Source organism: Bacillus rossius, chromosome 1 (genome assembly GCF_032445375.1).
Source record: "Bacillus rossius redtenbacheri isolate Brsri chromosome 1, Brsri_v3, whole genome shotgun sequence".
Lineage (NCBI taxonomy): Eukaryota > Metazoa > Arthropoda > Insecta > Phasmatodea > Bacillidae > Bacillus > Bacillus rossius.
In genome coordinates, this window is record NC_086330.1 from 52,376,011 (window position 1) to 52,391,306 (window position 15,296).

The following is a 15,296-nucleotide window of genomic DNA, read 5'->3' on the forward strand; positions in this document are numbered from 1 at the left end:
ATAGATATTGGCATTTTAGGAAATATACTCCATAGAGTAATTCTGAAAATACTTATAGAATTTTTGATCACCCAACGGTGGCACACCCTTTTGAAATTTTGGTCGCTCATCCTTGGAGCTGTCTGAAAAATAACAGAAGAAAAGGGAAAATTTTGAAAACACTTCAGAATTTTGGCGCACAACGTGTAAGCCAACGTTAGGGACTATTTTATGATTTTTTTTTTGAACAACTCAAGACACTTTGAAAAATACAGACAGTAATTTTATTTTGTCAAGATGACAGACACAGGTAGGAAGTCATATTTTTTGAGAGGTAGCAATGACACTTCTGACTCTAGTCCTGAACGAGAACCTAGAGAAGTAGTACCAGAACAGCACATCGAGACTACTGGTATGGAGTCACAGCAGGAAATGGATTTGGGTCATTCGCCGCCGACACCAACTGTTACCCTAGATGCACTGTTCCAGTTCATGAATAAGGAGAAATTAGAACGGGAGCGTAAAGAACAGGAGGAGAAACTAGAACGGGAACGGGAGAAACAAGAACGGGAGCGTAAAGAACAGGAGGAGAAACTAGAACGGGAACGGGAGAAACAAGAACGGGAGCGTATAGAACAGGAGGAGAAGTTAGAAAGGGAACAAAAGGAGCGAGAAAACGCCGAAAGACTAGACAATTTAGTGCAAGTCTTAAATAACACTTTAGGCAGGATTGCAGATGAAACAGCAGAAATCAGGCATGACTTAACTGAAACACAGCACGAGATGCAACAGAAGTTTTCCAGTGTACACACTCGTATTGAAGGTGTAGAAATATTCAGTAAACGCACTGACGATAAAGTAGTACACTTAAGCGAGCGTCTAACAGGAAGGTTAGATATGGTAGAGGCGAAAATAGGGGAAATAGAAAGAGAATCCAGACACATCGCAACATTCTCGCCCCAACTAACGACTCACCACACTAGCGAATGTAATACCGACAAGGAAGACACGCCGGTAAACAAATCGATAACGATAGAAGCCGAGCGAAATCCCGCGAATATTAGTACTGCAATTATGTCAGCAGATCCGGTACTTACACTACACCACCCTTCTAAGAAATGGTTGGATGACGTTCCAACATATTCAGGGAAAAGTAATGAAAACCCTCGAAGATTCTTAAATCAGTTTGGAGAATATTGCTACACATTTAAGTTAACAGACGCAGAAAAATTGAAATGCGTTAGCCACTGCTTGAAAAACACGGCATATTATTGGTGGGAGTTGGCGAAAGATTCGGTACACGCATACGAATCGTTTCAGAAAGCTTTCATATCCCAATTTTGGAATACTCGTATCCAAAGCAATTTGCGAATACAGTTGCATTCTGAAAAATTCGAAAATCGTAAATTTCAAAATTTAGAGGCGCATATCAGCGATATGTACGAGAGAACTCGTTATCTTGATTGCCGTATGGAAGACGAAGAGTTTATTGCCATGATAATTTCGCAATTACCACTCAATTATCAATTACAACTTAGTGGACGGCAATACAGTAATATTGTAGATTTCAAGGAACAACTGTTAACGTATGAACGACTCGTTAAGCTCGATAAAACGGTAACGCACAAAGAAACTAACGAGCGCAAGAACACGAACCAACAGACACCGTTATACAATAACTGGCGCAACCGAAATGAAGGGCAGAACAGCGGACACAAACAACCTCAAATTCACACACTGAACGTTGAAAACTGCGGAAGTAATTGGTATCACAATAGATATCGAGGTCAGCGATATGGTAACGGATTTTATAAACCACAGTACTATCGTCGTAGAAACGAGAAGCGACAAGACAGACGCGAAAATGAATCACAGTGGGAGAATAAACGTCAGGAGGGGACAGTTAATTTCAGAGAGAATTCAGGCGAAAATCGAACAACGAAAGAACGATCGGCAAATTACAATAATCATTCCGGAGGTCAGTACAGCATAAATGCACAAACGTTTGTACCGTCTGAAAAAGGGAACAGCTTTAGCACCACCATTCACGACGCGCGACAAGGAGAAAGAAATTCATATTCTATAGCGCCAAGTCACGAGCAAAGCAACACGGAATGGCCGCGCATGCAATCTAGCAGAAGCTCAGATACAAACCAAGGAGGTAATAACACATTTTTGATTTCACCGAATGCAAATAATGGATTTGCTAATTTGTCACAAGAGCAAATTAGAGGATTTAAGGACAGTGCGGTAAACTAATTAGGGATGGCGAAAACCCGCTCCGCACGTCAGTCCCTAATTGTAAGTTAGACGGGGCTAGTATAAAATTGGATCCCGACGCAAATGACAAGAATAATTGTCGAAGCATACACACCATTATGTTCAAAGAAAACGAGCGTGAATTTTTACTCAGCGAGCCCACAGCAACCGAAGTTCAAGCGAAACAAGCACTATGTCCGGAGATATCGTTAACTTTAAACGGAGTTAAAGTGCCTGTACTATTAGACAGCGGCGCAGAGATATCCTGCATCAGCGAAGACTGCGTAGCCATGATAGAGAGCACCGGAATATCATTACCGAGAATGCCAGTACCAAGTTTAAAGATTCTAGGGGTTACATCAAGGGCTAGTCCCATCATTAATCGTCAGACCTTATTGGAAGTAGAAGGTTTAGGTAGCACCAAGTACATTAATGTATTAATCGTAAAAGGATTGGCTAAACCAGTAATTTTCGGTGTAGACTTTATAACTAGCCATAAAATAATTTTGAATTTTGCAGGTTGGATGGTAACTGCTATGGATGACACAGAAAATACGAAAACTACTGAAAATTGGGAAGTTTCGGAAAAATGCATTGCAATCATTCATAAGGAAACTTCGTGTATTAATAGTGACATAAATTTGATGGCGACCGGAGCTGATTTAATAGAAGCTGTAAAGGGAATTACCATGGTAAATGAAACCGGTAGAAATAATCTTCTTCATGTCTTAAGAAATTTTCAAAATATATTTTCCGAAAAACCTGGGTTAAACAAATTATATACAGCTAGTATTCAGGTCATACCCGGTGAACCATTCCATAAAAAGTCGTATCCCATCCCGGCGAAATATTTGAAAGAGGCTGAAGAATATCTAGACTTAATGTTGGAATGGAATGTAATAAAGCGAGCGCCTAGCCCATTCACGAATGCGATACTCTGTGTGCGAAAGAAAGACGGAACAGTACGTTTATGCCTTGACGCGAGGGAGATCAACAAAATTACTGTTCGAGATCGGGAAAGTCCGAGACCAACGAATGATATTCTGCGATTATATCAGGGTGTCAAGTTTCTAACCACACTTGATTTGTCGGCAGGGTACTGGCAAATACCCTTAGAAGAAAGATCTAGACAGTACACATCATTCCTATTCAAGAACTCGCAGTATGTGTTCCAAGTCATGCCGTTCGGCTTATGTAATGCGGTAGCTGAGTTTACTCGTTGTCTGGACGAAACGCTAGGATCTGAGTGCAAAGGATTCGCGCGAGCATATGTCGACGACATTTTGATTACATCGTCATCATTCGAAGAACACCTGGAGCATATCGGCATTGTCCTAACGAAACTACGTGACGCAGGAATGACGGTGAAACTGCGAAAATCCGTATTTTGCCGACAAGAGTTACCATTTCTAGGGCATATTCTGACACCGACCGGAATTCATACCGATCCTGAAAAATTGAACAGTATTTCCAACTTCCCTACACCAAAGAATGTTAAACAACTACGTACATTCCTGGGAGTTATCGGGTTTTACCGAAATTACAGCGACAAGATAGCCAAGATCGCAGTCCCATTGTTTGATCTACTCAAGAAGGACAAGCTGTGGAAATGGGAAGCAGAACAGCGGGAAGCTTTTGAAGAACTCAAGAAGGTCTTTCTCGAAGAACGAGTCATCTATCATCCCATGTTAGGTCGGGAATTTCTACTATACACAGACGCATCTGATTATGCCTTAGGGGCGAAGCTCGCGCAAATGGACGATGAGGGAGTAGAACGTACCGTAGCGATGGCGAGTAGAACATTGAATTCGGCAGAGCGAAATTACACGGTCACGGAGAAAGAGACACTAGCAATAATATGGGCTCTGCAGAAGTTTCGAGACCTGCTTCTGGGAGAACATATAAAGCTAATGACTGACCATCAAGCCCTGATGTGTCTAAAAGCAGGCAAAATTTTTGGTAGCAGGCTGACACGATGGTGCTTGCTGATGCAAGAGTTTGACTTGGAAATATGCCACATTAAAGGGAAAGAGAATGTAGTCGCCGATTACCTAAGTCGAATACCCGATGTATTGAATGATGAATTGACACCGAGGAAGAACTCCAAGGAATTTTTGGTAGCTAATCTTGTGACACAACAACTTAAAGATAACGCAACAATCAAGAATGTTTTTGACCAGATAGCTCAACTGCAACAGGAAGATGAATTCTGCAAGGTCATAATAGATAAATTGAAGGGTTCAGAGGTTCCAACTAGGTTAGAGGAGAGATACTGCATGTCGGAGGGAGTATTGTTCAATCATAGCAAGGGAAAAGCCAGATTTGAAGAGCCATGGAAGCCGGTAATACCGAAGCGAAACATCAACTCGATTATTTGGGAGGTTCATAGGAATTGCGGGCATATTGGTTCAAAGAAGCTGACACAGTCATTGATTAGGCAGCTATACTCTCCGAATCTGCACAAGTCAGTCGCCGCCATTACTCGATCGTGCGACTTGTGTCAGAAAGCGAAACATGCCCAACAAAATCTCGAAGGTGAGTTTAAACCTATCCTTCCGGAGAGACCACTGCAGTTGGTATCAGTGGATGTATTGGGACCATTACCTAGATCAACAGCCGGGGTGAAATATGTGTTCGTGATGGTAGATTTATTTACAAAATACACCAAGTTGTATCCCATAGTCAATGCCACCAGCAAGATAGTATTCCAGAAAGTCAAACAGTTTATCGCGGAAGTGGGTCGACCGGAGAAAATTATTTCGGATCATGCCACACAATTCATGAGTCAAGTTTGGCAAGAAGGACTCAGAAAACTGCAAATCGTACCCACCACGTCTTCGGTGAGACACCCGCAGAGTAATCCTGTGGAGAGACAAATGCGCACACTTGGTAATATGTTGCGGACATTCTGCCACGATACACAGCAGAACTGGATGAGTAAATTAACGTTCATTGAATGCATTTTGAATAATACTGTACACAGTTCTACCAGTGTTACTCCATATGAAGCGTTAACAGGAAAAAGATCATTGATAATACCGTCATCGTTACTACCGAGACATCACGATGAAGCTCTGGCCGCAGAAGATAAAGAATTAGTCGAGATACAGAAGGAAACTGAAGAGTTGGTCGCAGCCAAGTTGACATCCACGGCGGATCTTCGGAGAAAATACCAGAAAGATTCCAGCAAGATGAGTTTTAATTGTGGAGATTTAGTACTCAAGAGAACGAATCCAGTAAGCCAATTTTGGAAGTACGTTACTAAGAAGCTATTTCTACTCTTCGATGGACCATATATGATCACAAAGATTATTAGAAGTAACTGTTACGAACTGTCTGACATTAACACGAAACAAGTAATAGGACACTATAATATAACGCAGTTGAGGAAATATTACACTCCTGTAGAATAGTATACACTGTTACACATATGTCCGTTTGAAGACATATATCGGTGACAATACTCTATGTTTGCAAGTAAGTATGTAAATAAGGTCAATAATATGAAATGTAAATTTTCTGCAAATAATTAGAATATAGATGAGATGTTTGTATGATGAGAAATGGTCCTAAGACCTATATCAGAGTATAGTTCGTTAGTCACATTTTCACAATAGCAAAACAGAATTATAAACTGACTTATTACTACAAGTAAATGTCTACCTCAACTCTTTCAAACACATCTACTTTTTTTTTTCAAATTTTTACAGAATTGTGAAAGTAGCCTTTGGCTGTAAGTTTGGGTTTGGTAATTTACTAATTACTTGATTGAAATGTACATATGTAATGTCTCCATCATCGGCAATAAAGACAGTTTTGTCTGGTTCACGAGATTTCAAAAACATCACTGACAAACACTTTTCATCATCTAAGCTTCCTTGAGAAATTGCAGCATATCTATATACAGTTCCTTCTGAATTATTGCGACCTCGCAAGCTTGGAACATTTATTAAAAAAAATATACCAGACTGTTTATCTCCTGGGCTAACAATAGGAAAAGTTTCTATAAACTGGCAACTTTCAGGATTGTCCTCACTGTCTGAATCTGAGTACACATCATTGTAATGGAGACGACACCCAATCTCTGTCAACACAGATAAGGATGGTTCAAAATCAGATTCATCAATTTCAGCTCTAATCGTCTTTTGACATCAAACTTGATGATGTCTTCCCAACTAGAATGTTATTAAAATCGTACACCCTGAAGTGATGACTTGCTTGTTTTTGTGGAATTGGAAAAACACTTTTCCAGTAGTTATTTAGTACAGTTTCATTCTGTAACACCTCTGTCTTGTCAACATAAAAACTTTATATTCCAGTAACTTTCCTGTTTACGTGATCATGGAAATCTCTAGCAGTTTCAATGTGAATTCTTCTGTCTCCTTTTACTGTCATCCACACATGTCGTTTGACTGTAGATATTATATTAAAGTGTTCCCAGCAAAATAAACTAAGAGGTATTAAGGACTAAAGACAAGACATGAAAAAGAAGTTTCATGTTACTACCAAGTTTTAATTGAAACACACAACTAACTTTGGCATACACAGCCAGGAGAGTGTTACACTTTCTTTTACACATATTACTTAAAATAATTCAAGGTAAGCTACTTTACTATAATTACATTTATAATTTAAATATATTGTGAAAGTTTATGAGGCAGTTATTGTGGGACAGTATGGCAGATAAAATTCCAACTAACCATTTAAAACAAGAATTGGTTTCATAACACATCTACAAAATTCTTTTTGGTTAAGCTTTGTTTTCCATTACAATAATATGGTACCTGAACAATTTCTGTACACAAAATCAACATGTTAATAGCGCTTGTAACACCCGTTACCAATGCTACGTAACACCCGTTACCATATTTTTACTCCTTAAATTTTAATATTAATATTTTCTTTGGTAATCAAAATGCTACTGAGAGACATAATCTCACTTTTGTTAGACATTAATTTTATAAGTGTTATGGTTTAGTTATTATGTAAACTTTTATATGTTTTTGGTAACGGGTGTTACACAGATGATATCAAAATAAACTTGAGCTATATTGAAGCAATTTTAATTATCTTACTATTATTGAGAATGCTGCAGCAAAGTATAAACTTTCAACAAGGTCACTGCACTTAAATCAAAGGCATCAGCTGATTATCAATTTTAAAAACAATATTGCCAACTTAATTAACAATTTTACTCTTGATTCCCCACACAGATAGACAAAGTTAAACTGTAGAAAACAAAAGAAATAATTAATGAATCAAAATAATTTTTTGGACAATGGACTGTGAGACTTTTTTCTACAGTATTATGTGAATAAACATTGTTTATAATTTTTTTACATTTTTTGCACTTAGGCTCATTTTGGTATGGAATGGCCCAGTGGTACAAACATTAAACTGATCTTCATGAGCACTATCCAAGTTGCGTTGATTTTTTATATGTGTAACATCTTAGCTTTTAGCATATCACATTTGGTAGGAGTGCGTTTGTGAATGGAACGTAAGTCAGTTGGAACAGAAATATGTGCTTACGGTGCTGCTATCTGTGGAAGTCTCAGAAATCTTGAAAAGATGACGGACCCTCATCATTAACCTATATATATTGCTTTTGTGAACATCGCAGAATATTTATCGTGCATACCTAGGTATCAAAAAATAAAGCTTTATAATAATATACAACTATCCTTCAATACTTTATGTTATAACTAATCAAAATAAATAATTACAACTTAGAAATATGTTAGAAACCTGGCATTACAATTTTCAACCCTTATTTAACACAGTGGTGAGGCATGGGTTGATTGCATGTGTAAGCAATGCATTAAACCATTTTAACTTAAATTACTAAATCATTGCGAACTTACTACTAGGAGACAGTTCAGAAAACTAACATGCCTAAGGAATAGAGAATTTTGTTTTAGTAAAATGTTTATAATGTTTATTTACTAATTTATCACGAGTGGATGTAAATCCCTGCCTTAGTAGATGTAAACTCACCCTCAGATTTAATGAGCCTGGTACTGGTGGTGACTCGCTCCGCCAAGATGGACGACGCTCATGAACTTAATTCTCTGTGTCATGAAAGGAAAGCTATGCACTAATGTTTTTAGTTCTAAAAATACCAATCGTAACCCAGTGTTCAGTCACTACTTATACATAAGCTGATTTCGACGGCCCTGCTTCGCAAACATGTTGATCACATCGTCGTAAAACGTATTATTTTTTGTTAGGTCTTGCAATACCTTTTTTTTTCAATTCATAACAAAGACAATGCTGAGACCTGCAATTGCCCTTGAGAGTTACGGAAATACCTGTATATTTTATTCTCTTCAGGACAGAAGGATCTTTATGCAGATGAACTAGTGGTCGGAATCGTCAACACCAAACAAATAAGTTTCTATGCTTCGGGAAGAGTTTCGTGCAAATCATTCAAGTACAAATATTTATGTAACTCGGCCACGCTGTACTTGTGAAATTCTTTTGAAGAATAAACCACGGAAAGTTCACTTCTCAGTCTGGCAAAATCGAAGAATTGTCCAAAAGAAAATTTTAAGGACTGGAATAGTTTTTCGGGAAATGATCGTGAATAAACATAAAACTCAATGAAATTGAGCAAACCAATGAAGAAGAGACTGCCAATATCACCAAATCTTTGACTTATTTTTTCTTTAATTGTGTCTATGATTTCAAAATATAATTGTCTGTAACAAGTATTCTTGTCATCCAAAATGTTATCTATCTATTCTTTTTTTGGGCTGACTATCTTCTGTCAAGCTACCAAATTATCCTCAATTTTGCACCAGAAATCATAGAAACTATCACGTAGTTTCTCAAAATATTGCTGAAATTGTTCTACCCTTTCAATGCATTTTTAACACCACATAAAATAAAAAAATTTCTAAACCTTGTTCCTGATGCGTTTATAATATCTCGCACTTTAACCACGTTTCAATTATTGATAATCGCTGTACGTTACATGATTAAAACAAGAAAGCTGTTGACAGGCCAATCATGGCGCTAAGATCGTCGTAGAGGAGAGTTTCCCCTTTCCCCGCTTCGATAAGCGAAGTAATGCCTGTCGTGGTGTCTGAATTTCCAGTCGGCTGATAGTGGCTGCAAGCAGGAAACTATCTGCTTACAGCGTGCATGGCTGGGTTGTCAACTTACAGGCAGATGGTAATGGGATGCCCAGCTAAGCGGACCTTCGCCCTCCCTCTGGCAGGCACATTCGAGGGAGGGGGTGACGGTCTGGCCAATAAGAGCTACAGCTGCCTGTATTCAAGAGGAGAAGTGCTTACAGAGGGGTGTCCACGACGGGGAAACTAGCCATTGTTCGCGCTGCCGCAGAGTGGAGAGGGCTAGTAGGCAGCTTGGCCGGCTTCAGCCAGCCTGTAGGGATGACGTGCGGTTAGGGAGGTGTGTCCACTGTCTAACAATTACAAACAGCGAGGCGTCAATGAGGCGGTATGATAACAGACTGTGTGTTAGCTATTCAAGCGTTTATCATTGATAGATGCCACTTCAGAATGCATTATCACATATGTAGGACATTTTCAAACTGTAAGCACTGCTTACAATGCTTACGTAGAATATTCGCCCCTGATTTAACATTGAAATGGTGAGAGTGCACATCTTTCATCGTAGTGTAGAAACAACAAATTGTTTGCCTACATATTCGATACCATGAAAAATATAAGAATTTTATGATAAAATTTTTACTGTTAATTATTAAATTTGGAATCAGGTCAATAAGGTTAAGGTTGTTTGTAGGAAGTATTAACAGACTGATTTTAGTCATTTAAGCAAAAACAAATATACAACATAAATTCTTAGTGTTATAACATGTTTTAATTTGTTTCAAGTAAATATTTTAGCAATGCCATAGAAGTTTAACTTCTAACATGTGTACCTAAATACACACTCCTTTTTTTTTATACAAAAATAGTTTAATTATAACACATACATTCAATTTTTATTTTAAAATTATTGTTGTACAAAAGGTTAGAATATGTATCACTCAGGGATATGACAACTATTTGGATTTTGGGGGTGAGGTGGAAAACAAATTGTGATATCTTTGAATAATGTTTGTAGTTGGATTAAGTTAACTTATCGGTGAAGGGGTGACACTCCTCGCTCTGTTGAAACATCACTTGTATAATTTATGTTGTGTAACATCTTGGCTCTCAAAATACAACATTGGGTGGAAGTAATTTTGTGAATGCGATAGAAATCAAGGAACGGAAATGTGTAACAACCACAGTGCTGCCATCTGTGGTGAACCGAAGTTCACAAATCAAACGGGAAACTTTATAGTATTAACAGTTAATGAATTTTAACATGATGGGTAGTATTTTAATAAAGTTTCTTGTCAAAAATCAGGTCGAAAGTTGGGGTTTAATATTTTTTCATGTCTTTTTTGCTTTTATCGGAACCATTTCATTTAATACTTTAACCTTTCGCTCTGCAAATCGAATGATTCAATAGTCTATGTAGCTGCTCAGCAGCAAATTTTAGCAGCGGGTGCGGAAACTACGTGTGATTTGTGCCTAGAAATGTAGTTGAAAACACAACTTGGGTATATTCATCACGCTTTGCATTATTTTAAAGAATTCTACATTAAATTTGCTATCAAAGTTTTGTATTAAAAGTGTATTTGCAAAATGAGAACACATGAATTTTCTTGTTATTGAAGTTAGATGTTGCCTATCACTGGTGAGCACTGAAAGATATGCTCATTTTTATTTTTAAGTGAAACTTCTTTCAGAGTTTAACAAAAAGTACAACTGATAGAACTGAGAGGGGTATTGAACACCCCACTCCTCATTATCTGGCAAGTGTTTATGAAGTGAGGCTACAGTTCTGCATTTTTTATTATGCTGAAAATGACAAAAAAAATTTTTATTAAATTATTAAATCAATTTATTTATAATTGTGAAAATTTGTAAAAACATTTCCAAAAAAATGTAATATCCCTCAATCTATGAAGTTTCACTTCTAACATACATCATGGCCTCTCATTATATTTTTAATTAATTTTCTTTTCAGTTTGCCAAACAATAATTAATTAGAACGTGAGTTACAGGATAAATGTGATTTTTCAGTTCTAAACTGGTAAAAAATGTGTAGTCATAAAATAACATAGTTTAATGAGTAGAAAAATTACTAGAAAAATATTGTTTCATGTATAATTTGTGTTTAATTTTTGTTGCAAAGTTTTTAATTATTCAGCTTACATAAAATTAATCTTCACCCTCCAGTGAAACAATCTGAATTAAAATTTGTATGTGCTATAACTTAAGTGTTCCCTGAATTCTGTTACAGATGTTGGTGGAGTTGCGACTACAGTAACCGAGCAGGTTGGTTCATTAACGTTCCTAAGCTTAGGTTAATTTTGATTTATTGTAACATTTGTATAGCCAAAACTTTTTTGTGCAGTAATTTAGTTTGTATCATTCAGATTTGGTTGCGGAAGAGCGACACTTTAATTTATGGGTATGGTTTAGTTTTCCTGATCATTGTCCATTATTCTAATTTCAGTAGTATATTTTGAGGGTGACATTCATTTGAAAAATCATTTAACTCTTTTATAAATAATGTGTTTAGTATTTTCACAACTGAATAGTATAATTTTTGAGGATGAACATTTCTGAATAATTTCTAAATCAGGAGCAGTGCTCTAAAAATCCCAGGCACTAGGTCGCCAAGATGCTAACTTTTTCTTGCTGATGACTAATTTCTGACATAACACCAAGATATAACTATCCAGTGGTTTTGAAAACATCAACAAATATATTTGTTACAAAATCTTGTTGTACAGAAATGACTGGGTCCAAGAAACCGGGACGGTATTTAACTACTGTTCGTATAGTTTATAGTGGTGCGCTGAAATAAATAAAGCACTTGGTGTAGATCGGTTGGTCGGTATCTCCTATGTGGGACCCACTCACCACAAATACAGCAGCAGTGTGCCCCAAATGCTTGTCAACATCTCATATTTACAACTAGACACTGCAACCTAAAAACAGAAGTACATAATTTTTTTTATCACTGGCTCCTAAACTTTCAGGAGTGAAGTCTCATTCCAGTTAAGGTAAGAAATAAGTTATTGAAATATAAACAACAGTTTCATAATCATGCAAGTGCTTCCTGTGTATGGGTTACTATAGTCGCGCCGTTGTAGGAAAGGACTTGTCCCCTCCCTGCGAGACCTGCCAACGACGACGCACTTCGCGCAAAGAAGTGTAAAGATTGATTGGCGAGGTCAAGAGGGGTGGGAGGCAGTCCAGGTAGTCGTTGGACACAACAGGCAGCGTTGCCACGTCTTTGTGCCACCCCGACGTGACATAACACCCTGAGCCGCTACTGTTCTCGGGCACGTTCTACAATCACATTCACAGATGCAGACACGAACACGCAGCTGGTAATATAACGAACATATTAACCGACACGTAATAGTTCAACATTACCGAGGTTAGCCTTCATTTCCGCAAACGTTGCCCTCTCCCGTCTGGGGTATAGTTTAAAGAAAACAGAGTTTGTTGCGTTTCCGGGAATATGATCCGTTTCCGTATACGTGTGATTGTAGAACACGCCTTAGTCTGCATAACGTTCATCATAAACCACTATTTACCACTAAAAACAAAACAAGTAAGGCGTTTCCGTAGTTTATTGACAAATAATATTTAGGCTATATTGTGTATTAAATAATTGCATGATACACATTATGGCCAACTAAGTTACATTTTTGTTCACAAAAAAACAAATTTGTATTAATTTATGAACCAATATCTTTGCCATTTATACGCGTTGGTGGCGACTTATACAAACAAATTTGCAGATTACATGTAAAAGAAAAAGTAACAACGAAAATTGTTGTTGTGCATTGTTATGATAATACATATGCGTAACCGCATCAATTCATACTCATAGTGAACATTCAGTCACACAGTGGCGACACACCAAGATCGTCGTACTGCGAACTGGTACCAGCTGTAGGAGATTCATCAACAGAACTGACATCACTGTCGCTTTTGCTACTGCTGTCTTACTGCCCGAGGTTCACAATAATCGCCTCAACAGCAATGTCCCTCGCTCCTTCTTGCTCCCAGTTGTGAAGAATAGTTTGTTGGGTGTGTTCGACAGCTTTACGCCACTTGTCCGGAGTAATTTCATGAACAGCTTCTTGTAGCAGTTTTGATACTTTTGCCTGGGAAAATGGCGGCAAAGTATTACATCTTGCAACGAGCCCTTTGACGTGAGCCCAGATAAGTTCTATGGCATTGTAAACAGGGTGTTACGGTGGCAACCTGATGACTCGGTGCCCCGCAATGCGAGCCACTTCATCTACTTTGTAAATAGTGTGTTGCTGTTTGTGATGTTTCACTAATTGTAGTAGCTCAGCTTTCTTCCAATCACTGGTACAGGGTACATTGTGGCGATGTAGCCACTGGATAATGTCATCTTTTCTGTTGCGCTGATATCAACCTGACAGAATGATAGGAGGTGTTGTCCATGACAATTATAGACGCGGCGGGTATATTTGGCAAAAGTTTGCCATCGAACCACGACATGAAACCGGCGGAATCCAGTTCTTCGTGATAGTCCCCGTTTTCTTTGACTGGAACGCCCACAGTGCACCATTAACGAATCCATGAACGGAACCTGCATGACACACTATAACACGACTACCCTTGCCTGTCAGTTGTCGCAGCAGTGCGGATGACGTGTCATCGGTCCATATCTTCGAGACACCATGATTGCTGTTTACCCACGTTTCGTCAATGAATATCACTTTTTCAAAGTCAAAGTCTGACATTGCCCACAGAAACCTGCACCGCAATGCAATTACGTCTGTTTTTTCCATTAATATCTTAGTTCTGTTGTATTTCTTGTAATTTAACCCCAACAAATGTATTATTATCTTTAATCATGTCTTGCCTCCAGAAAATAAACCTGCCTCAGCCAACGATGCAAGTAGTTTCGTTACGGTTGGTATCTCTCCACGTGTGTAGTACTGATATATGTGCCGTCGAATAGCATCTTGATCGAAGTTGTCAATGCTGGTCACAGGCTTGCGTCTATTACGATGTTTCCCTGGCGTCGACAGTCTTTGGTTTAGAGTATCGGCATAATCTTTCTCGTTGCAGATCCGTATAACAGTCGTCTTTTGCAATTCCAACTGCTTCTGATGTTCTGTTTACTGCTTGCAAAACAGGTAACAACGGCCCATTGTTTGCTTTCTCACGCTCGAAATACTCGCGCACTCAATTTACCACCTCTCTATTTTGCGACCGCAAAACGCACCGTTTTCTACCACCTTCCATCCTTGTGTGTCAGCACACAGCAACTGGCCGTACGCCCATGACACTGCATGGAGCGTTACTGCTGGACGTGGCAACGCTGCGCCGTGGCCAGCCAACGGGTCGTCGCCGGTTGGCTCTTGCACGCGTCACTCTGTCTCTCTCGTTCACTGCTGCAGGCGGAGCCAAGTCCGTTCCTACAACGGCGCAACTATAGTAGGTAGTTGTTGGGGTGTTTGCTCTTCAGGTGGTGCCTACCTGCTTGGTGTCTGCAGGTTGGCAGTGCCTGTGCACTTGCAATGACTGCTTTATGTCTGTATTTGTATTTTTCGTGTCCACCGCTAAAGTCTGTAGACTGTTGGTGGACATGGAACAAAATTTAAATAAATAAAATAAATTTGTAATAAAAAAACTTGTAATAGCTATTGAGCTATTGTACCATCAGAGCTAGTGTATCATCAGAATGACCGGCTTTCCGATTGTCTTGTCACTGCATCGGGGCAACATGGAGAGTTTACTGGAGTAATATAAAACCTTGATTTATCGAAGATAGGTTAATCGAGACACTACTGCATGTACTTGTGCAGTGTGTGTGGAGATTAAGAACAGCATGGAGGTAGTGCAAACATGTGCAGGTACTCTCAATTATACTGTCAACAAGCAGTCTGTAAACTGACCAGACAGCAGTGGACGAATGAGAACAGCTTGATGATGCAGTGATGATGGCTGTAAATTGTTAATTCAGGTGCCTCCTGA

At 38.6% G+C, this 15,296-nt stretch overlaps 1 protein-coding gene across 1 annotated transcript in view; it reads left to right on the forward strand.

The window, feature by feature from the left end:
- Positions 1-15,296, forward strand: part of LOC134535999 (endoplasmic reticulum-Golgi intermediate compartment protein 3) — a 57,250-nt gene that overhangs the window by 5,790 nt on the left and 36,164 nt on the right. Inside the window, exon 4 of the mRNA XM_063375490.1 lies at positions 11,563-11,597. Within this exon, the coding sequence (XP_063231560.1) occupies positions 11,563-11,597 (35 nt within the window). The remainder of the gene's footprint in view (positions 1-11,562; positions 11,598-15,296) is intronic.